Below are 24,377 nucleotides of genomic sequence, written 5' to 3'. Positions count from 1 at the left end.
AAAACTTAAAAAAAGTCTACGCATTTTGACTTACAGTGCTTACCAGTGGCGGCTGGTAGTCTTTCAAACAGGGGAGGCTGGTCAGTTACGATATTTCCAGATTTCAAAAGAAAAAACACATCAATTTTGCCCATACTCTTGCCTCTGATCTGGCTGATTGTTGGCAGGGTCACAAACTGTGAAATAACAGGTTCTTTTGGCCCATTAGCCTACTGTCCAATATGCATGATGATGGTGTTGGGGGGGGTATATTTTAACATTTTATATTTTAAAATTGTGGCATGTTGTTTAAAAATTGACCTCGGCTGTGTTTTTGTTTAAAAATGTTTTCCAAATTGTAGCTGTGTTTAATTCATCTCCAGAAAAACATACATTCCAATATAATATACTCAGCATAAACATTTTAAATAGATTCTATATTTTTGGTCCATCCATGACATATTACTAAAGTAGCCTATTTACTGTTGTTGACGTGGGTCACTTGCTGTTAGCCAATTCACTTTCTCGTACCAGGAGAGCTGAAAGGAACGAGTATTATTCCCTACCTTTTTCACCAAGTCAATTTGAGGTGTTGGTCTACCCCGCTCTTTAATTTTAATTTTTTTCTCGAAAGGAAGACTGGCAAATGGCTTCGCCAAAATTAAATCAGCAATGTTTGGCATCCGTGCGCAGCTTTCTTGCTAGCTGACTAACCCCCTCAAGTTCAAGTTCAGTCACTCAAATAAACGAAATTTCTGGAACTAAGATAGCAAACTTGACAACACTATATTTACACTTTATTTACAATGAAAATATATACAAACTAAAAAAGCTGGTAGAAACCGTATGTAATGAATGAAATCGAAATGTAAGCCGATCTCTTACAATACACCACAGCACTTACGAATCCGCATGGGACTGAACTGATGTTGGCAGATACTGCTGACGTTATCCAGCCCAAAATATGTTCAAAACCCGCCAAAATGCACTTAAAACTGCCCAATTGGGCGGGAAATCACCGAATCTGGCAACACTGTCCGCTGCCTGTCTATAGTTGAAACGAGCTGTCAATCAAAGAAAATATCTGGCCGCTTTCACCAATCACCAGTCTCCTCACGGAAACTGCCATGTCCCTCCCATGTGAGGCTCGGAGTCTGTGGGCGGGCATTTTCGCAGTATTTGTCCAATAACCATCTTGCATTTTGAGATTGAAAAGCGCATAGCTCCCAAATGCCGTTGAAGTCCATTGAGGCTGGGAGTCCGTGAGACTCCGTGGGCGGGTGTTTTCGCAGTATTTGTCCAATAATCGTCTTGCATTTTGAGATTGACAAGCACATAGCTCCCAATCCACTGAGGCTGGGCTGCATCACGCTGTCACGAGGGGGAAAAACTCACGCACACATTAGGCGAACTGGGGAAAGTTATAACGGAATGATTTCGCACTGTAGTGGGTTGAGCACATATATTTCTATGATTCTGGATGTGAAATAGCAATGTTATAAGGTCGGCTATAACATAAGCCTAGCGCAATTCATCCTACACGATGTTCATCATTTTTAGAGGAGGCTGAGCCTCCCTCGTTGTCTTAGAGCAGTCACCTGTGGTGCTTACCCAACGCCAAAGCAACAGTGCATTTTGGGGGCACTGACTATTCATGTGTACGAGGGGTTTACAAGATCAGGCACAAAACAAACAAACAAACAAACAAACAAACACTGAACTTAACTCACAGCATTCCAAAAAGACCTCACTAAAACGCCCTCCACTCACTCATAGCCTTTTTGAAGGCGCTTGTCTGGTCTAGAGTCTGTACAGCATCTAGAAGGAGCTCACTCTGAATGACTGAGAAAACAGCCGCAGTAAACTTAGGATCTGTAAGGTGGAGTTGAATTGTAATGAAAGATTCAAAGATTTCAGTAAAGTTCATTTATTCCCAAAACAAGCATACTTTGTTTTTTTTTCTTGAAACAAGATGAACCGCATTTGACAAATGTCCAAAATGTACTTACTTGTTTTAAAAAAAAAAACTTGTTTTATTTTCAAAGGTGCTCCAAATAAGACTTTTTCAAGACATTTTGTCTATACAAGATTTTCAAGATGGACTGTCTAAAAACTAGCCTTTCTAGCTAAATGAGGTTTTGCTTGTTGGGCAATTATGTCTTATAATAAGGGTGGCTAGATGTTTTGACTTGAAAATAGACAAATAAACTTCGTAAGATTTTTATTTTTTGCAGTGTGTAGCTGCGTACTGTGAAATAGTCTCCAGGATGTTCGTCTTTAATGTGATGTTGTTGTACAACTTGACAACTTAGGACAACTTATATTTTGGGCTAAACTAAGTAAGACCTTAGTTTTTTTCTTTGTGTTTTAGCCCATCTCGTAAAGTAGCTCTAGCTAGCACTTAAATAATGAAAGCTGTTTTTGAGATAGGACAGAAATGGTGAGCAAATTTTCTTTCTAAACTTCACTATCAGTTTAAGCTTATTTATTTGTTTGATATCTGATCTGAAAACTAAGTGTCCCCCAAAGGGTTAAGGTATACTAGATTCTCATTTGGCAGAATAAATGTTTGAGAAACATTCATATTTGTCTGTATTGTCAGATTTTACTAGGATTTTGAACTAAGCTAGTTGTAACTAAACTAATTAAATAAAGCACCACACCATTATGTTGTCTCCTGTTCAGTGCGTCAGACTGAAATAAATAGCTTTATGTGGAATATAACCTAATTAATTTTTACCGAATGCATTGATGGAGATATTTGCAAACATCTTTCTTCATAAACACAGCCCCAGCCTCTAATGAACTGATTTAGACTTCTCATCTCTCATCTCATTATCTCTAGCCGCTTTATCCTGTCCTACAGGGTCGCAGGCAAGCTGGATCCTATCCCAGCTGACTATGGGCGAAAGGCGGGGTACACCCTGGACAAGTCGCCAGGTCATCACAGGACTGACACATAGACACAGACAACCATTCACACTCACATTCACACCTACGGTCAATTTAGAGTCACCAGTTAACCTAACCTGCATGTCTTTGGACTGTGGGGGAAACCGGAGCACCCGGAGGAAACCCACGCGGACACGGGGAGAACATGCAAACTCCGCACAGAAAGGCCCTCGCCGGCCACGGGGCTCGAACCCGGACCTTCTTGCTGTGAGGTGACAGCGCTAACCAGTACACCACCGCGCCGCCAATCCAGATAACAGATTCTGATAAATGTTCTTCAAATAATGAATAATTGACGAAGCCTATACGAGCAATAAAAAAAATTTCGGCGTGTGCGCGCATTACTGAATACACTCCTGGGGCTAAGCCCCCCCATCTCTCAATCCTAGTGACGTCCATGTCTGAGACACATCAAGCCAGCCAAACACATCTTTTAAAAGTTGAATATGCTGAATATCTCATCGTAACGCGTTCAGAGGAAATCTGCTCTGCTATCTGCCCTCTTCCACATACATGAGCTCACATGCAGATGCTGACGATTGGCTAAAATCGCAAACATTTATTTAGACAAGTATAAAGAAAGCTGGAAAAGACGGTCCACCAGTTTGTTCTGTCCGCTAGCTTTTTCAATAAAATATTCAACTTCGCTGCGTTTATTTTTGGTCATTGTTACAGGGTGCATAATATATTAGTGATGCATTTAGTGTCCGAAGATTGTCAGCAAATCAAAATATAATGTTTTGAAATTTTTAAATAATTCAATTCCAAGCCTCAGTTGAAATAAAGCCTAATGAAAGTTGACACTCTTTAGTAGCAATGTCTGAGAGTAAAGACAGAGGAGTATCCCTGGTCCAAAGCTTCAAAGGAAACAACGTGAGGAAAAAATCCAATCTGCAGGAACATGTACAGATAAGCCATGAGCTAGCTGAGTGGGCTCGCCAGATCTTTTTAATATTTTTCAGTATGAAAGGTCGGGATTAAACTTAAGATGTCACGTTGATACTCAGCAGTGATTGCTTGTCATGTTAAATACAGTATAACTAAGTGCTGCTAGAACCTATAGGTAACATTCAGGATAAAGTGTCTTTGCTAGAGAGCTAACTATGTAGCTTGAAACGTGTATGAATTAACATGAGCTAGCTAGTTACATAATGAACAGACTGAAAACCGAACAGCATTTGGTTAAGTTAGCTAGCTAGCCTTTTTAAATATATACAGTTAGGTTCATAAATATTTGGACAGATGCAACATTTTTCTAATTTTGGTTCTGTACATTACCACAATGAATTTTGAACAAAACAATTCAGATGCAGTTGAAGTTCAGACTTTCAGCTTTAATTCAGTGGGTTGAACAAAATGATTGCTTAAAAATGTGAGGAACTAAAGCATTTTTTAAACACAATCCCTTCATTTCAGGGGCTCAAAAGTAATTGGACAAATTAAATAATTGTAAATAAAATGTTCATTTCTAATACTTGGTTGAAAACCCTTTGTTGGCAATGACTGCCTGAAGTCTTGAACTCATGGGCATCACCAGACGCTGTGTTTCCTCCTTTTTAATGCTCTGCCAGGCCTTTACTGCAGCGGTTTTCAGTTGCTGTTTGTTTGTGGGCCTTTCTGTCTGAAGTTTAGTCTTTAACAAGTGAAATGCTGCTCAATTGGGTTGAGATCAGGTGACTGACTTGGCCACTCAAGAATATTCCACTTCTTTGCTTTAATAAACTCCTGGGTTGCTTTGGCTTTATGTCCTGGGTCATTGTCCATCTGTATTATGAAACGCCGACCAATCAGTTTGGCTGCATTTGGCTGGATTTGAGCACACAGTACGTCTCTGAATACCTCAGAATTCATCCTGCTGCTTCTGTCCTGTGTCACATCATCAATAAACACTAGTGACCCAGTGCCACTGGCAGCCATGCATGCCCAAGCCATCACACTGCCTCCGGTGTGTTTTACAGATGATGTGGTATGCTTTGGATCATGAGCTGTACCACGCCTTCACCATACTTTTTTCTTTCCATCATTCTGGTAGAGGTTGAGCTTGGTTTCATCTGTCCAAAGAATGTTCTTCCAGAACTGTGCTGGCTTTTTTAGATTTTTTTTAGCAAAGTCCAATCTAGACTTTTTATTCTTGAGGCTTATGAGTGGCTTGCACCGTGCAGTGAACCCTCTGTATTTACTTTCATGTAGTCTTCTCTTTATGGTAGATTTGGATATTGATACGCCTACCTCCTGGAGAGTGTTGCTCACTTGGTTGGTTGTTGTGAAGGGGTTTCTCTTCACCATGGAAATTATTCTGCGATCATCCACCACTGTTGTCGTCTGTGGGCGTCCAGGTCTTTTTGCATTGATGAGTTCACCAGTGCTTTCTTTCTTTCTCAGGATGTACCAAACTGTAGATTTTGCCACTCCTAATATTGTAGCAATTTCTCGGATGGGTTTTTTTCTGTTTTCGCAGCTTAAGGATGGCTTGTTTCACCTGCATGGAGAGCTCCTTTGACTACATGTTTTCTTCACAGCAAAATCTTCCAAATGCAAGCACCACACCTCAAATCAACTCCAGGCCTTTTATCTGCTTAACTGAGAATGACATAACGAAGGAATTGCCCACACCTGCCCATGAAATAGCCTTTGAGTCAATTGTCCAATTACTTTTGGTCCCTTTAAAAACAGGGTGGCACATGTTAAGGAGCTGAAACTCCTAAACCCTTCATCCAATTTTAATGTGGATACCCTCAAATGAAAGCTGAAAGTCTAGACTTTATGTCCATGTCCATTATATAACTATAACCTGAATATGTTTCAGTAAACAGGTAAAAAAAAAACAAAATTTGTGTCAGTGTCCAAATATATATGGACCTAACTGTATTTAACAGTTATTCCACAAAATTAAGACATATAAGCCGTGCACGATGAGATTGAGTGGAATAACTGTTTTATTCTATCCACATTCACTGGATTTTGAGAAACAGAGCATTTTTATTTGTATTTTTTGCAAACTCGATAAATAAAAACTTTATACAAAACACCCGACAAAATCATTTCCACTTAGAATGTAAACAAACCGGCGAAATGACAGGAGCAATTTGTGAAAAATGCAATAATAATAATAATAATTCTTGAAAGAAAAAAAACGTTCTTACCATCAAATACTTTCATTCCATATTTTGTTGCTTTTTTTTTTTGGTAATTTTTGGGGTTTTGTTTTTGAGTCACATGGAGGAGTCCCATGTCCCTTCTGTCACCAGTGTTCTGAGCGTGCCAGCCTGGGTGACAGTAAAACATGGGAGTACCTAGCACCTGGGCGGAGGAGATTCAGCACACAAAGGCTACAACACCTATGCCTAAGCCAACAGCCAGCTAGGAAAAGGTAATGGGCAGGCTACCATACATAGGACAGATGAGGGTCCCTCAACTCCTCGGAGAGACACCCCAACAACCTCCTGCCTAGGTCAGTCCCTGCTTGGGTCAGCCCACTGACCTTACATTTGACTGCCCCTCCGGCATGGGGTGTGGATCATTTGCATCCCTTAGGAGTCCACGCTGCACCATTTACCATTGGGGGACGTAAGTACGGAAGAGGGCAGCCTACTTACCCACAGCCCAAGGCCAGCAACCTTTGGTTGTGGAACTTCATACCCGCTACAGACTCAAGACAACGCACGACAAGCTGACCGTGATACATGGCGCTCCAAGACATGGCAAGGTTCTGATCGAAGCTTACCTGGCACAGCGAGCTGAGATGCGACGCCAGTGACATCACAACCGGGCCCCCACTCATCAGACGTGATGTAGACCGCAGTGAGTGAGTGAGTTTTTATTTCGTCCTCGGTTGCTTCAGCAACACGTGCTGCCATTTTGTTTTGCTCTACTCACGGTATATGAGCTGATATCCTAGTAGTAGAGTAGCCAATCAGAGCATGCGATTGCTCATATCCAGTGAATGCTGATAGAATAAATGTACATATACTGTTGACAGTGGAGGTGGAGTTCATTTCAGCATAGCTTACTTGGCTAGGTAATGTAATTGTTCTAAAATGCGTTCCTCAGATAAAGAACATGTACAGATTGTAGACGTAAAAATGTGTAATTTGTAAAGTACTGTAATTACTCAAGCAGGTTTTTTTTTAACTCTTAAATGAGTCATTTGCCTAATTGTGAATTATTACTTGACAGTATTCAGTATTTTTACACAAGTCAACGTGTTTTGTCATAATTCCTCCACCCAGAGAACAAAGACATTGAAAAAAAGAAAAAGAAAAAAACCCTTCTTCTGGGCAGGTTGCATGAAAACATCAGAGAACACCAAACAGGAACTACAAAACATCTGCTTTCCACTAGATGGCGCATTACAAACAGCATCCAGTGTTTGTCTGTCAAATGTTTCTCGGTCTACAATTTTTTTTTCTACTCCAAACACACACCAAAACTGTGAAGGAGATATTTGGAGATTAAGGACAAAGTGTTGTGCAACAAGTGTGTGATATTGTGTCTAAAGAATTTTGGCAAAACTCAAAGAAAATGCTCATTTATTAAAACATCTTAAAGCTAGGAGTCTCCAAACGTTTAACAAGCAACACTTTTGAGGGTTCTTTGGATCGTTAAATGTTTCTTAGCTTACTAAAGCAGCCTCAGATAGAACCACTCTGTTGTACGGTTCTAGATTAACCCTCCTAGGTACAGTAATAGTTAGATCCACTATATGGCCAAAGATCTGTGGACGCATGCTGTTGTGTGGTTACTGAACATCCCATTCACACACGGGCGCAGATAGAGGGGGGGATGGGGGGGATTCGTCCCACCCAGATTTAAATTCACCTCGTTCGGTCCCCCCCACTTATAGGGAGGAAAAAACATCTATGCTGTCTTTCTTTGCATAAGGCAAACCTCATGGAAAAATCAAAAGACTAATTACCATTCAGTTTATTGAGGTGCACAGCAGTATATATAGTTGCAACTGCGCAGACTGCACAGGTTGCGAGCTCGAGCTTGGTTGCTATGGTTACCCACAACAAGTTTGACAGGCATATCGGGGACAGCTCCTCCTAGTTCAGGACCCCAACACGGCGTGATGAAGGGTGCCAAAAGGCAGAAAACGATTGAATCGTTTTTTCAAAAAAAAAACGACTGTAAGTAAACTGTGCCTTACTTTATCATATCACCTTGCAATTTTTTGTTAGTCTGTTCAAAGTAATGTCATAGTGAAAGTAAAATCGTACGGAGTAGAGATGCCTTTCTGGTAGCCTCCTTCTTTCGGTGGTAGCCTGTAGATACAGTGCTCAGAAGGCAGTTTTAATGTTTAATCTGGCGTTCCCTGCCATAATTTCAGCGAGCATATTGTTTCATAAGGAAACTTTGCGAAGAGTTGTTGACTGATTGCCGCTCACGCAACACACAGGCATAGTTAGAAAGTCAGGATGCACTGGTTTACACTTTACACACACACGTAGCCCAGCCTCTCGCTATGTTTAACAGTTGGAACTTAGCGGTTTTAAAACTAGTTTTGCAGTTTTGCAGTTTCTGTGCGTGATGATAATGTGTAAACTTTGGATTTCCATAGGCTATGTTAAAATGTTATCATTGTCCTGGCCTGCAGGTAGTTCCTGGTGATGGCAGTGAGGGAGGTGAAATAACATGTATACACACTACCGTTCAAAAGTTTGGGGTCACCCAGACAATTTTGTGTTTTCCATGAAAAGTCACACTTTTATTTACCACCATAAGTTGTAAAATGAATAGAAAATATAGTCAAGACATTTTTCTGGGGCGGCACGGTGGTGTAGTGGTTAGCGCTGTCGCCTCACAGCAAGAAGGTCCGGGTTCGAGCCCCGGGGCCTGCGAGGGCCTTTCTGTGTGGAGTTTGCATGTTCTCCCCGTGTCCGCGTGGGTTTCCTCCGGGTGCTCCGGTTTCCCCCACAGTCCAAAGACATGCAGGTTAGGTTAACTGGTGACCCTAAATTGACCGTAGGTGTGAATGTGAGTGTGAATGGTTGTCTGTGTCTATGTGTCAGCCCTGTGATGACCTGGCGACTTGTCCAGGGTGTACCCCGCCTTTCGCCCGTAGTCAGCTGGGATAGGCTCCAGCTTGCCTGCGACCCTGTAGAAGGATAAAGCGGCTAGAGATAATGAGATGAGATGAGACATTTTTCTGGCCATTTTGAGCATTTAATCGACCCCACAAATGTGATGCTCCAGAAACTCAATCTGCTCAAAGGAAGGTCAGTTTTATAGCTTCTCTAAAGAGCTCAACTGTTTTCAGCTGTGCTAACATGATTGTACAAGGGTTTTCTAATCATCCATTAGCCTTCTGAGGCAATGAGCAAACACATTGTACCATTAGAACACTGGAGTGATAGTTGCTGGAAATGGGCCTCTATACACCTATGGAGATATTGCACCAAAAACCAGACATTTGCAGCTAGAATAGTCATTTACCACATTAGCAATGTATAGAGTGGATTTCTGATTAGTTTAAAGTGATCTTCATTGAAAAGAACAGTGCTTTTCTTTCAAAAATAAGGACATTTCAAAGTGACCCCAAACTTTTGAACGGTAGTGTGTATATATATATATATATACACAAAATGGAATCATTTGCTGACAGCTCAGTCCCCCCCAGTTCAAAAATCCTATCTGCGCCCCTGCATTCACAATACAGTCCCCCTCTTCTGTTGTAATAACCTCCACTACTCTTCTTCCGTATGGGGTGCCAAGTGTCACCGGGCCCATTTCGTGGACGAAATGCATTTCGTCCCACGAAATGCATTTCGTCCCAAGAAATGCATTTCGTCCCACGAAATGCATTTCGTCCATCACAGAATGCATTTCGTCCATCACAGAATGCATTTCGTCATCACAAAATGCATTTCATCGGACGAAATGCATTTCGTGATGGACGAAATGCATTTCGTGATGACGAAATGCATTCTGTGATGGATGAAATGCATTTCGTGTGACGAAATGCATTCCGTGTGACGAAATGCATTTCTTGGGATGAAATGCATTTTGTGATGACAATGCATTTCGTGGGACGAAATGCATTCTGTGATGGACGAAATGCTTTTCGTCCATCACGAAATCCATTTCATGGGACGAAATGCATTTCGTCCGACGAAATGCATTTTGTGATGGACGAAATGGGCCCGGTGACACTTGGCACCCCATACTTCCGAGAAGGCTTTGGGGCATGGCTGTGAGTACTTGTGTTTAATCAGTGACAAGAGCGTGAGTGAGATCAGACGGTGATGTGAGGAGGTCTGGGGTGCAGTCGGTGTTCCAGTTCATCTCAGAAGGTGTTCAGTGGGGTTGAGTTCAATCAGGGCTCTGTACAGGACACTTGAGTTCTACTCCAACCTCAACACACCACGTCTTCATGTAGCTCTGTGCTTTGTGCACAGGAGCATTGTCATGCTGGAACAGGTTTGGGTTTCTTAGTTCCAGTGAAGGGAAATTGTAATGCTACAGTATACAAAGACATTCGACATAACTGTGTGATGACCGGGTGTCCACATACTTTTGGTCTTCATGTATATTCCGGTAACCATTGCTGCATAGTGGTAGAAGTTATACACTATTTTTATATTTCAGTGTTCAAGTGTTCAGCATGCTCTCAGGCAGAAATAAATACAGTGTCTTGCAAAAGTATTCATCCCCCTTGGTGTTTGTCCTGTTTTGTCGCATTACAGGCTGGAATTAAAATGGACTTTTGGGGGGTTAGCACCATTTGATTTACACAACATGCCGACCACTTTAAAGGTGCAAATTGTTTTTTTTTTTTAGTTGTGACACAAAAAATAATTAAGATGAAAAAACAGAAATCAGTGTGCACAGGTATTCACTCCTAAAGTCAATACTTTGTAGAGCCACCTTTTGCTGCAATTACAGCTGCAATTCCCTTGGGGTATGGCTCCATTAGCTTAGCACATCTAACCAGTGAGATTTTTGCCCATTCCTCAAGGCAAAACTGCTCCAACTCCTTCAAGTTAGATGGGTTGTGTTGGTGTACAGCAACCTTCAAGTTATGCCACAGAGTCTCAATTGGATTGCGGTCTGGGCTTTGACTAGGTCATTCCAAGACATTTAAATGTTTCCCTTTAAACCACTCCAGTGTAGCTTTAGCAGTATGTTTAGGGTCATTGTCCTGCTGGAACGTGAACCTTCGTCCCAGTCTCAAACCTTTGGCTGACCCAAACAGGTTTTCCTCCAGAATTGCCCTGTATTTAGTGCCATCCATCTTTCCTTCAGTCCTGACCAGCTTTCCTGTCCCTGCAGATGAAAAATATCCCCACAGCATGATGCTGCCATCACTATGCTTCACTGTAGGAATGGTGTTGTCAAGGTGTTGGATTTGCGCCACACATGGCATTTCCCATGATGGCCAAAAAGATCGATTTTAGTCTCATCTGACCAGAGAATCTTCTTCCATGTGTTTGGGGAGTCTGCCACATGCTGTTGGGCAAACTCCAAATGTGATTTTTTTTTTAAAAGCAATGGCTTTTTTCTGGCCACTCTTCCATAAAGCCCTGCCCACTCTGTGGAGTGTATGGTTTAAAGTGGTCCTATGGACAGGTTCTCCCATGTCTGCTGTGGATCTTTGCAGCTCCTTCAGCGTTATCTTTGGTGTCTTTGTTGCATCTCTGATTAATGCCCTCCTTGCCCGGTCTGTGAGTTTTGATGGGCGGGGCCTTCTCTTGTCAGGTTTGTAGTGGTGCCATATTCTTTCCATTTTGCTATAATGGATTTAATGGAGCTCCATGGGATATTCAAAGTTTGGGATATTTTTTATGACCCAATCCTGATCTATACTTCTCCTTTGTCTCTGACCTGTTTGGAGGCTCCTTGGTTCTCATGTTGCTTGCTTAGTTGTGTTGTAGAGTCAGGGTCCTTCCAGAACAGGGTGATTTATACAGACATCATGTGACAATGATTGCACACAGGTGGATCTTAAATCAACTAATTGGTTGGAGCAGCTCTTATTTAGGGGTTTCATACGAAAGAGGGTGAATACCTATGCACACTCCAGATTTCTGTTTTTTCCATCTTAGTGTTTGTGTCCAATTAAAAAAAAAAAAAAATCCAAAAATCCATTTTAATTGCAGCTTGTAATGCGACAAAACAGGACAAACACCAAGGGGATGAATACTTTTGCAAGGTACTGTATATAAAAATAAAAACCAAAACAAAAGGCATATACGATAATATTTTATTAGAAGGGTAATGAAACATCCTTAGAAAAAAAAATCTATTCTTCCTGTGCAGATGAAAATGACTCATCACTGGGCAAATAAATGCAACTTCATTTTAAATAGAACCAGTCCTGTACCCCATACCCATAACAAAGCTCTGAGTATCAGCTGATTGCCTGAGTTATCCCAAATATCAGAGGCGTCCTTTACGTTCCTGTGCAGGATCTGAGTCCCGTCACTTAGCGTTGCACTCGTTCATGTCATACTCAACATTGGACTGGTTTAAAAAGAGAGAAAGAAAGAAAACACAACGACACACAGTACAACAAAGGATTTCTTTTTAAATCCGCTGTGAGATGTAAATTGCAGCTTTACAGCCGGCCTGGATTAGAGTCTTCAAAACCAAATATCCAGGTACCTGGAGGAAAAACACACACACCAAAGCCAACAAGAACAAACAAGCTGATTATACATAGTCAAGTATAAGGGCATTATATCAGACATCCTACTCCAGTTAACATCTCATCATCCCCAGTACTTCTCAATACCAGTCTGGAGGACGAATGTGCGTGGTCATTTGAATATCCGACCCGTTGAACAAACATGAAGACGCAAACTGCACATAATTGTACAGTGTCACACTGTGTGTTATACTTTATTTTACAGAACCAATTTTGTATTTGAGCTGTTTATAAATCACCCTATAGCCATCTTTCAAAACACCTCTAGACCAGTTTGAAAAGGTTTATTTTTAAAGTATTCAGGATTCATTAAGACTTCAGTGATTTTACTGGATCACAGAAAGGAAAGCGATTCGATATATGAGCACGAGTATTTTACTGAGAAATGCGCCACTCGCCACTTCATCTGAGCTCCATCCGGGACGTGGAGAACCAAAACCGCGACATAAATCTCTATCACTCGTGAAGAATTCAATGAATTGTTTTGATAAATTTGGGGACTTTTCGTTTGAGAGTGTGTCGGTATAATAAAAAGAAAAATCACATGTTGGCTTGAAGAACGTGATGAAGTTTATCTTCTTGTGTTGAAAAACTCGCATTTTTCATACAAAATACATCACAGATCTGATTGCCATTTAAATAATATTGGTTGGCTTTTTTTCATGGTGTATCAGAAATATTCCATTCAGCTAGCATGATACTGAACAAGTCGAAGACAAGTCGCTAAATGGAATATATATGATATACCATGAAAAAAAAACCCAGCCATCATTATTAATACACATTCCTTTCAGGTGTGCAATGCGTCTGTAGTAATCCCTGATGTAGGTGGAGCACAGAAGCACGGCAGGCGAGAGTTGGCGTTCACACAGACACTATTTTACTTATCATCAGCTTTTCAGCTTCTCTCACTCACACCGTCACACACGCAACACACACGTGTTCTGGTCGGGGTCGCTCTTCTCTGCTCTCCCCCTCCTTGTATACTCCATCCCTAGACCAAACACACACACACACACACACACTAATTGACACCAGGTGTAATGACTTAGCCACTTACCTTCCCCGACCTCCATTCACAGACTGCTGCTTGGCCACGCCCCCGCTGCCACATACCCCCACCACCCGACTCAGGCCGGGGAGCCGTCCGGCCTGAAGCTGACTCCCCCCCCGACGGGACAGGAAGTCCGCCACCACCATCTGTGCCCCCGGCCTGCGGATCACCTCGAACTTAAATGGCTGGAGAGCGAGATACCAATGGGTGATCCGCACATTGGCATCCTTCATGCGGTGGAGCCACTGGAGGGGCGTGTGGTCCGAACAGAGAGTGAAAGGGTGCCCCAGGAGGTAGTATCGGAGGGTGAGGACCGCCTACTTGATGGCAAGACACTCCTTTTCAATTGTGCTGTACTTGCTTTCATGCATCGATAGCTTTCGGCTGATATACAGCACCGGGCGAGGGGCCCCCAGCGCCCTGTCCGATGCATCAGTCTGCACAATAAAGGGGAGAGAGAAGTCAGGGGAATGTAAAAGTGGCCCCCCCACACAGTACAGCTTTTACCTCAGAGAAGGCCTGTTGGTACTGCTCCGTCCACTGGACCGGATCTAGAGCCCCCTTTTTAGTGAGGTCGGTTAGCGGGCTGGTGACGTCCGCATAGTTAGGTAGGAACCTACGATAATAGCCAGCCAGCCCCAAGAACCGCCTCACCTCCTTTTTGGTCTTGGGCCTCGGGCAGGCCACAATCGCTACAGTCTTGTTAATTTGGGGACGCACCTGCCCATGACCCAAGTGGAACCCCAGATACCGTACTTCCACCCGCCCAATCGGACACTTTTTCAGGTTAGCCATGAGGCCCGCCCGCCTCAGCGACTTTAGAACGACCCTCAGGTGGTCCAAGTGCCGCGGCCAATCATGACTGTAGATTATTATGTCATCTAGATAGGCGGCCGCGTAGGCAGCATGAGGGCGGAGGACCCTGTCCATAAGCTGCTGGAACATAGCCGGCGCCCCAAACAACCCAAAAGGGAGCATGACAAATTAGTGTAAACCAAACGGTGTGGAAAAGGCTGTTTTCTCTCAGGATAGAGGAGTCAAGGGGAACTTGTCGGAAAATTCCTTCTGCACCTTGGCTACCTCCGTGAGTTGGGTTGGCGAGAGGTGGTCTCCACAAGGGACCGGAGTGGTCCAAGATGTTATCTTTTTTACCTCCGGCTCCAGCTCTGCCTTCTCTGGGACTACCGACGCCAACGCCATGGGGACCCCCTCATTCCAGCATTTTAAAAGGTTGAGGTGGTAGACTTGCAGTGCCCCACCCCTATCCGTTCGCTTCACCTCATAGTCGACATCCCCGACTCGCCGTATGACCTTGAAGGGCCCTTGCCACTTGGCGACTAATTTAGAACTCAATGTGGGCAATAATATGAGTACTTTGTCTCCCGGCGTGAACTCTCTAAGGCGCGTGCCCCTGTCATACAGCCGGCTTTGACGTTCTTGTGCCTGCCGCAAATTCTCCTGGGTTAGGTGCGTGAGGGTTTTGCGCGCAGGTCAAGAACGTACTGGATTTCATTTTTACTCGGTGAAGGTCCCTCCTCCCAATTTTCCCGCAGCACATCCAGAATGCCATGCGGCTTACGCCCATATAATAATTCAAAAGGAGAAAACCCTGTGGAGGCTTGCGGGACCTCTCGTACTGCGAACAACAGGGGTTCGAGCCACTTATCCCAATTACGCGCATCTTCACTAATGAATTTCCAGATTATGTTTTTGAGTGTCTGGTTGAATCGTTCTACTAATCCATCCGTTTGTGGGTGATAGACACTGGTGCGGATAGACTTAATCCCCAGTAACCCATACAGCTCGCGCAGTGTGCGTGACATAAACGAGGTGCCTTGGCCTGTCAGGATTTCTTTTGGAATCCCGACCCGGGAGATAAAGCAGAAGAGCATTTCCGCAATACTGCGTGCTGAGATATTGCGGAGAGGCACTGCTTCCGGATATCGCGTTGCATAGTCCACTAGAACTAAAATAAAGCGATATCCCCGTGCTGACCGATCTAATGGCCCGGATGAGATCCATCCCAATTCACTCAAACAGGGTCTCGATTAGAGGAAGAGGGTGCAACGGCACTTTTGGAATGGCTGCAGGATTTACTAATTGGCATTCACGGCACGCCGCACACCACCGACGGACATCCCTGCAAATCTCTGGCCAATAGAACCGGGCCATTATTCGGGCTAGTGTTTTGTCTTGCCCCAAGTGTCCAGCCATGGGATTAAAGTGAGCCGCATGGAACACGAGTTCCCTACGGCTCTTTGGGATTAACAACTGGGTTATTCATTCCTTAGTTTGAGTGTCTTGCATCACTCGGTACAATCTGTCTTTAATAATGGCAAAATAGGGGAAGGTTGGTGCTGTGCTTGGCTGAAGAGTTTGACCATCGATTACTCTCACTTGGTCAAACGCATGCCGCAGAGTCTCGTCTCGTGACTGCTCTAACGGGAAATCCCCAAGGGAATCCCCGAGAGAGGGAGGAGGAGCGGGATGCTCCTCACTCTGACGCGGTGTTGACGTAGACGGCTCTGTGACAGCTTCTCCAGCCAATGCCACACCGGGATCTTCCCGTGACCTACTAGGGCAGGACCCACTACGTGTTAAATACTCCATTAGTTCTTTAAATCCCGGCCAATCAGTACCCAAAATCAACGAGTGAGTAAGACGAGGACTAACCGCCACCTTTATTCTATGTGTTTGGCCCCAGAATAGAATATGGACAGACACCAGCGGGTAATGGTGAACATCCCTGTGCACACAACACCTTCACCACTTGTGCTCCCTCCAATGCCTCACCTTGCACCAGGCGTTGGTGAATTGAGGTCTGATTACAACCGGAATCCACCAAAGCGTGACATGTATCCCCTTGAATACTCACCAGTATGCGATACGTTACAGCCTGATCGGGGCGGTTTCTGGCGCGTTGGGGATCCGGATGACAGCACCCACCTCCCTTGCGGAGCTCTGATTCTGGAGATGCTCCGATTCCCCACCGTGCCAGCACATCGGCCCAGGCTTTCCCTCTGCACTGGTGTTATGGGTGTCACTCACCTGAGGGGGGAGACAACACAGACACAGAAGAGGGAGATGGGAGGACACCACGGGTGCGACGGGCCGGCTGGGGAGGAGCCAGCCGCCGCCTTCGTGGCAGGGGAACGGGGAGGAGAGGGGGACAAGAGACAGGAGAGAGAGAGAGGGAAAAGAGAAGCGAGGGGAGACGTCTTTTCTGCCTGCCGTTGGTGCCGCCTCCAGATGGTTCATCGCCAGCTCGATGGCTCGTTCCAGTGACACCGGGCGGTGACACTGGACCCATTCCGCCATTCCTTCCGGAAGTTGAGAGATAAACTGCTCCAGTGCCACCAGATCGATGATCTTGTCTGCGTCGCGGTCTTCCGCCCTCAGCCACCGCCAGCAGGCGTCCCAGAGTTGCTGGCTGAATGCAAACGGCCGGCCGACCTCCTCCAGTGCCAGCGTCCGGAAGCGCTGACGATGTTGCTCCGGGGAGCGGCCGAGCCGCTGCAGAATGGCTTTCTTTAGGTCAGCAAAGACCAGCCGGCTGTCAGCAGGGAGCTGCTGTGCTGCGAGCTGTGCCTCGCCAGTCAGGAGCGGGAGGAGGCGCGCCACACGCTGCTCCTGTGGCCACCCCCACGCCTCGGCTGCTTGCTCAAAGAGAGCGAGGAACGCTTCCGGATCGTCCTGCAGTCCCATCTTTGTGAGGGTGGCGGCAGCAGTGGCCGACGGCCCTGCTGACATGAGCAGGTGCCAGAACGCCTGGCAATCTTCCTGCTGGGCCAGCATCAAGGCTTCAAAGTGCTGCTGCTGCTCCTTCCAGAGGGTGATCAGCGCTTGATGCTGGTTCTGCGGGGCGGTAGCGAGGGCAAGGATGAGCTCTTCGAACGGGGAGGACTCCATGGGGTGGTTCCCTTCTGCGCTCCCGGGTTTCGGCACCACTGTAGTAATCCCTGATGTGGGTGAAGCACAGAAGCACGGCAGGCAAGAGCTGGCGTTCACACAGGCACTTTATTTTACTTTTTATCATCAGCTTTTCAGCTTCTCTCACACCATCACACACACAACACACACGTGTTCTGGTTGGGGTCGTTCTTCTCTGCTCTCCCCCTCCTTTTATATTCCATCCCTGCACCAAACGAACGAACACACACACACACACACACACACACACACACTAATTGACACCAGGTGTAATGACTTAGCCACTTACCTTCCCCGACCCCACCCTCCATTCACAGACTGCTGCTTGGCCACGCCCCCGCTGCCACAGCGTCTTTCTCTTTCAAAATTTTCTCAAAATCTTCCGTTTTTTTTTTTTTTTAAACGAAGCAAACCTGGTGGCCATGTTTGTTTACAAACTGTCCCAGTTGCTCGCTAGCGCGGAAGTTTTATGTCTCTGACATGTGATGTCATGTTGTCTTGACAACCATGCAATATCGTAAACCATATTCAACGCTCATTCTCCATTGGGTAGAGTGACGTAATACACGTAGGATAAGCGATATGCTAACAATATTGCATGCTATCAAACCAAGTGAATGAAACCCGCTAGAAGGGAATAGAACACGTGTTTTTATTCCATCGAAAAAGTGTCCTGCATGTATAATAATTCCCGATATTTCACGCTGATGACGTCACTCCGGGTGTTTTCCCACACGTCAAAATGACACAGTTAAAAATTAAAATTCTTTTCATTAACTTGCGTTTTTGTTTTTTTGTGGATGTGTCCATAGAATATAAAGAACATTACATGGTGATGCAAAGATATGAAATTTATCTTCTTGTGTAGAAAATATTTTCACTCATTTATGAATATATACATTAACAACTCGAAGATAAACTTTATATCTTTGCACAACTCTGCAACATCCTCTATATATTAAAGCTAGACGGCCTTTCGATTTCATGAAAATTGGTGAAATTTAGTGTCCTCTGAAATGTGGTCATTGTGATGCATGTTTAATTTTGTGAGCTATTCCAGAAAATCAGGCCATTCTGTAGCTAGGAAGTTATTTAATTTGAGGGGATTAAAGCAAATAATGTGCGTGAAATCGCTCGCTTTGCGCAGTCAAGCAGACAGAGGAAGTCTGTGTGTGCGTGCGCAGGTTTCCCTTTGAGCGTGCACTGACAGTTCCATCATTCTGTCGCTAAACGAACAGCTGATCACACCGAGGTGCTCGCTGAGCGCCGATATTTATTAGTTTGGTCCTGCGTTTCCTTTCCTTCGTATAGAACATAACATCTTTTCTTCTCGCTTTCTTTCCGTTACTGTAGTCGGTCTTTCACATTTCATTCGCACACTCACGCCCTCCATTTTTCTCTCCTGTTTCAAATTTGTATCACACAATGCCTTGCGCGAACGGGAAAGCCCACCACGTGATGTGATGCATGATCGGGTCATGGTGAAGCAGGAAAAAAAATAGCGGAGAATTTAGGGCCATGTGGAGATAAATTCATTAATTGTTCTATTAAATTAAAAAAAAACTAATAAAATTGAAAGTCTGTGATTCAAATTCAGTAGCTTTCGGTCCACTAGACAAAATTAATTGGGTGTCGGGAAATTTTTTTAATGACCTTTAATTTGTTCCATGGTTTTTAAGCCATTCTTAAAATAAGCAGACGCCGAGGGACTTTTGTTCATAATAAATGCAAATAAATTGTATTATCGAGTCGTTTTAAAGTGAAACGGGGATTGAGAAGCGACACTGGAGGTATGCTTCATGTACCGTGACTCACCAATTCGGCGTCGTGTTCCAGCCCGGTGTCGTGGTGCTCCAGCTCATCGTCACGAAACTCTTTAATAAGCTAACGGAGGTAAAAACAGATCAGAGATAATGTTCATTAAAATGTGTGCGATACCTAATGCCTGTTTTACACTCTGCAATTTCTGCTTTAGTCTTTTAATATCATTATTCGTCACGCTCTCCGAGATCCTAATAAAACTCTACACCAGACTGTGTGACAACACAACATAACATAGCGTGTTCTCCGTGTCAGATGATACGATCGCGCTCCTCTCGTCTAATAATAGACCTCTGATTAAAGAAAACAAACAAGGTCACGACTGTTTACGTCATCAATCAGCGTGATGAGGAAACAGGCTCGTTATAAATACAAACAGTCCTGATGGAAGACGGATATTTCTCTGTTTATTAACATGTCCGTAGAATGTAAAGTCAGCTTTAGAGGTGTGTCTCCTACCTGTAATAACTCCTCATATCGCTCAGGATCTACCTCCATTAGTGTTCGGATTTGGTTGTTGTAGTGTTCAGAGATGCTCTCTTCCACTGCGACGGTGCAGGCCATCGCACCCTCTTTTCCCAGAAGTGCTGTCGAGGCTCCTTCAACCAACACACACACACACCTCACTTTAATCTGAACAGTGCACACACCGCACAAGATACTGTTATAATTTTGTATATTCCATTAGTAATATTTCTCTCTCTATTATGTAGCATTTAATTTGCTGATTTTGCTCATCATCAGGAGGCAAATCTACAGCTACACACTCTAAAGAATAAAACATTCGGGGTCATGCTGTTCTCGGTAAATAATTAACGACTGGATGGTGTGATAAATCAAGAGTTACTGTTTTATTCCTCTTGCCAGCAAATACATTTTTTTTTGTTAATGATATTACAAACACATCAGACTTTTTTTTTTTTTTTTTTAACATTTATAGCTATTGTGCAATAGACCCCTTTCACTGACGTCACCCGAAACCGGAAGTAAACAGACCCTGCGCCATTTTGGAAGACCAACAAACTCGTGATAAGGGGATAATAACGGCAGCGGTATGTGAACCCACGAGAATAAAGTGGAGTGGCAAACGACTTAAACAAACAAATCTGAGCTGTTTTATTTATGATTTATTGGCCCAACAGTAGACTTGAAAGAAACCTGTGTGAGGCTTGGCAAAAAACTGTGGATATACAGTAATGGATAAGTCTGTGCATGATCTACGGACACTTTGAGGTAAGCAGACGCAAGAAATTCAGATTTAAAACATGCTAAATTGGCCCCAAGTTGATAACTGTATGAGGAGCAAGCCTCTCAGACTTCTACAATTTAATAATAATAATAATTTAGGATGGTTTGGGGCTTGCTCGCTGCTGCCAGGTTGGTTGTTGAGTACCCGGACTGGTTTTTTTTTTTTTTCCTTGCGTGTGGTATCATTGTTGACGCAAGGTTGTTTTTTGAACATGCCAATGTGGACACGATTTCCCCTGATGAGTTATGACTTCAGACGCGATGCGTGTGTGGAGGTGTGGAGTCCGCGTGATATGTGCACAAGATAGGCTTCTCATGTGTTTGGAGATCCGCGCTCCGAGACAAGCGCAAGCACACACACACACACACACACACACACACACACAAGGGAAAAAAAGGGACCCCCCGAAAATATCGGCATAGTTCGAACACTGAGTGTAGGCACTGGGTGTAAACAACAAATAGTTTACAATGTCTGGGTAGCAAACAGATGGCAGAATTGGTGTCAGGTCCTCGTTATGTTTCCATTCTCCCTTGCCCCGAGTCTTATCATATGGGTCAAACCCATCGATCACAGCCAGTTTCTCCACATACCGTGCCCTTTCTGCAGCTGGTAATGTACTCACATAACCAGAATTATCATCCATCGTGTCACTTTACTCTCGCTCGTACTTTGTTTTATATTGTGAGTGCATGTACTTGATCTTCCAATATGGCGCCTAACAAAATCTCGCGGCGCGGTGACGTCATGTGAAAGGGGTCTATATCATTAAAAAGTACTTCCTGTTCTCACTTACGTTACAGCAGCTGTAACTAGTCATTAAACAATGGTCATGATGAACGGACGGTTGGATAACGTTTCGAAAGCAGCACGTGGTTATACTGGAAATAAAGACTACAGAAATAAAATCTAAAAATACACAAAAAGAGTCAATTTATACCTGGATTTCTAAAACTGAATCGAATCATGTTGAGGCATGAAGTCTGTCATATTAAGCTGGGTACATTAATATCCTCTGATAAGTCATGATTACTTTATTTAGTCAAAACACCACAAACACACACACACACACACACACACAAGTTCACTGTCCAATTTTTTACAGACTGCACTTTAAGTTAATCAAACTGCATAATCGTTAAAGAGTTAGAATCAAACCTACCGAGTAAAAATCCTGCAACGTTCCATAAAGGCAGCATGAGCGTCGGACGCACCCGGTTCTCCCCCAAGATCTCATTAAGCTTCTGCAAATGCGTCTTTTCTTGGTCCCACATGTGCTACAAATGACAATTCAGTATTTAAACATCTCATCTCATCATCTCTAGCCGCTTTATCCTGTTCTACAGGGTCGCAGGCAAGCTGGATCCTATCCCAGCTGACTACGGGCGAAAGGCGGGGTACACCCTGGACAAGTCGCCAGGTCATCACAGGGCTGACACATAGACACAGACAACCATTCACACTCACATTCACACCTACGGTCAATTTAGAGTCACCAGTTAACCTAACCTGCATGTCTTTGGACTGTGGGGGAAACCGGAGCACCCGGAGGAAACCCACACGGACACGGGAAGAACATGCAAACTCCGCACAGAAAGGCCCTCGCCGGCCACGGGGCTCGAACCCAGACCTTCTTGCTGTGAGGCGACAGCGCTAACCACTACACCACCGTGCCGCCCAACATTAAACACAAATGCTGGTTTGGAGTTTTCGCCTTCAACGCATGGTGGAGGTTATATGTTTGAATCAACTATTAATAGTACCATTAATAACAGGACAGGACAACGATAGGGGCTTTGGGATTTGAACATCTCCATGCCCTTACTTTGCACCATGTCGGTTCCTACGCTTCGACATGCTGGATCACGCTGAACAGAGTTACATCTTGTGCCTTAGAAGTTCAAGAAAAGGTCACATCATTGCTCTTGAGTAAACCCGTCCTGTTATCAACAATGTCTCAGGAAAAGAGAGAAACTGGCTTCCTATCCTTTCTCGCCCTTCACAGCCACAAAAAGTACTCCGCGTTCTCCGGCGCAAGAACCAGGGCTTTCCACAAGCGCCGGCTGCCGGCCATACAACCTACTACACAATTAAGTCCAGCCGGCTACTTTAATGACTATTATTTTTGTAGCCTACAGGCTCTAAATATTAATTTTCGATTTTAATCAAATTAAATGTTTATCTAACGGACTGACAATAATGTCAAACTGAACCGCACTCATTTAAGTTGTGATTCGCGCTGTTTGTACCGATAATAACCACAAATTCCCCGCAGACTTCGTTGATCAAGGGAGAGTAACTCATCCACGGCCCCGACATGCGGTGTGTGTGCGTGAGCACTCGGCGGAGGCAGTAGTGTGTCGGAGGGAACAGAAGCAGAGATAACGCTTATTTTGTCTCCGGTAAACCAGTCTTCTCTCGTTCAATTACGTGCTGGCATCAAAAGACACCGTTGGTTGTAAATGAACCCAAACTGAGTGGTTGGAGTGTATTTTCACACACAAATGGAGAAATGTTTGCTGAGTGTGTAATTGTGTAGCCCCACTGCAGACCGTTGTCGTTGTTAATTCGTAGCATGCTCAGCTGCGTGAATGTGTCATGCACCGAAAATAAGAGATTTACAAGCCAGGAACGCCTCATGATGCAATACGCAAGAAAAGAAAGATGATTTACTGCCATTTTACTTTGTATTTGAGTAAAGTGAATAAATAAATGGTCTGTGGAAAATACATTTAATCCTGGGAACTGCGTGCACAGGAGTTTATTTTGTGTTTACTCCCCCCCGGCTGGCTACTTATTTGTCATGGCTGGCTAGTATGAGCCTTAGTGGAAAGCCCTGAAGAACCTTTAGTACCTGGATAAGTGGGCCTGTCTGAGTTCTTCCCAAAACAGCCATCTGTCCAGCGTAGATACGATTGGCCCCGTATTCTCCAGCATGGTCCACCCGGAGCATGCTGTCCAGCAGGGCTTTCTCCTCCTTGTCCCGAGGAGGAGGAAGAGTACTGTACTTTCTGCACAATAGGGAGCTATTCACTGGAACAAAACACACCATGAGCCAAGAGAACACACTACAACATTACACACAGCAGTTATGCTGGATCATATAATGCACTCAGAAAGTAACCTGGACACTGGTGCCATGTTTCTGCAGAGGTCAAGTCAATCATATGGCAAACATATAAACAACAGAGAGTATACTGCAATCTGTGAGGACGTTAAATATATTCAGAGTCTGAGCTGAGGAAGAAAAATGCTCTTTAACTAGACAATTAACCTGATGCTGTTTGTTTTATTTATTTAGCACATTAGTTAGTACTAATTAATCTACACAGTTACCTCGGTTAATGACAGCAGGAATATTTCCTACATTTAACGGATTAAAAACACGCCCTAAAACGCAGTTTGTAGATCTATGCATAACTACTAAGGGAAAACAAAAACTAAAATAAACTATGCTCCGTTAAGCAATGGTTGTACATGTAGTATTTTGTCGCTTTTGAGATGACGCAATCACTGCGCGTCATCCTGAAAACGGGCGCTTTTTTATTCTTCCACCGCTGCTCAGGTTAGGTTTTTTTTTTTTTTTAATTACACTTTATCTAACTTTACTACAACTTAGGAAACGTTCCAACCACTAAGATTACCTTCGTATAATATGAAATGTTTTTGTATTTTACAGTTTTTCTGAATTGCTCAAACACTAATTCCTGTTGTGTGAATCAATTGCTCAGTGGTCTAAACTCATT

General features: G+C 43.9%; 1 protein-coding gene across 1 annotated transcript; it reads right to left on the bottom strand.

The window, feature by feature from the left end:
* Positions 1–12,119: 12,119 nt before the first annotated feature.
* Positions 12,120–24,135, bottom strand: coq7 (coenzyme Q7 homolog, ubiquinone (yeast)). The gene is made up of 6 exons (XM_060918714.1): positions 23,968–24,135; positions 23,486–23,664; positions 21,794–21,908; positions 19,842–19,981; positions 19,377–19,445; positions 12,120–12,534 (listed from the first exon to the last, which is right to left on the bottom strand). The coding sequence occupies exons 1-6, from the start codon at positions 24,047–24,049 to the stop codon at positions 12,457–12,459; spliced, it is 663 nt and encodes a 220-aa protein (XP_060774697.1). The 5' UTR covers positions 24,050–24,135; the 3' UTR covers positions 12,120–12,456.
* Between the last annotated feature and the right edge of the window lie 242 nt (positions 24,136–24,377).

The sequence above is a fragment of the Neoarius graeffei genome, chromosome 4, assembly GCF_027579695.1.
Source record: "Neoarius graeffei isolate fNeoGra1 chromosome 4, fNeoGra1.pri, whole genome shotgun sequence".
Classification (NCBI taxonomy): domain Eukaryota; kingdom Metazoa; phylum Chordata; class Actinopteri; order Siluriformes; family Ariidae; genus Neoarius; species Neoarius graeffei.
This window is presented reverse-complemented; position numbering and strand designations above follow the sequence as displayed.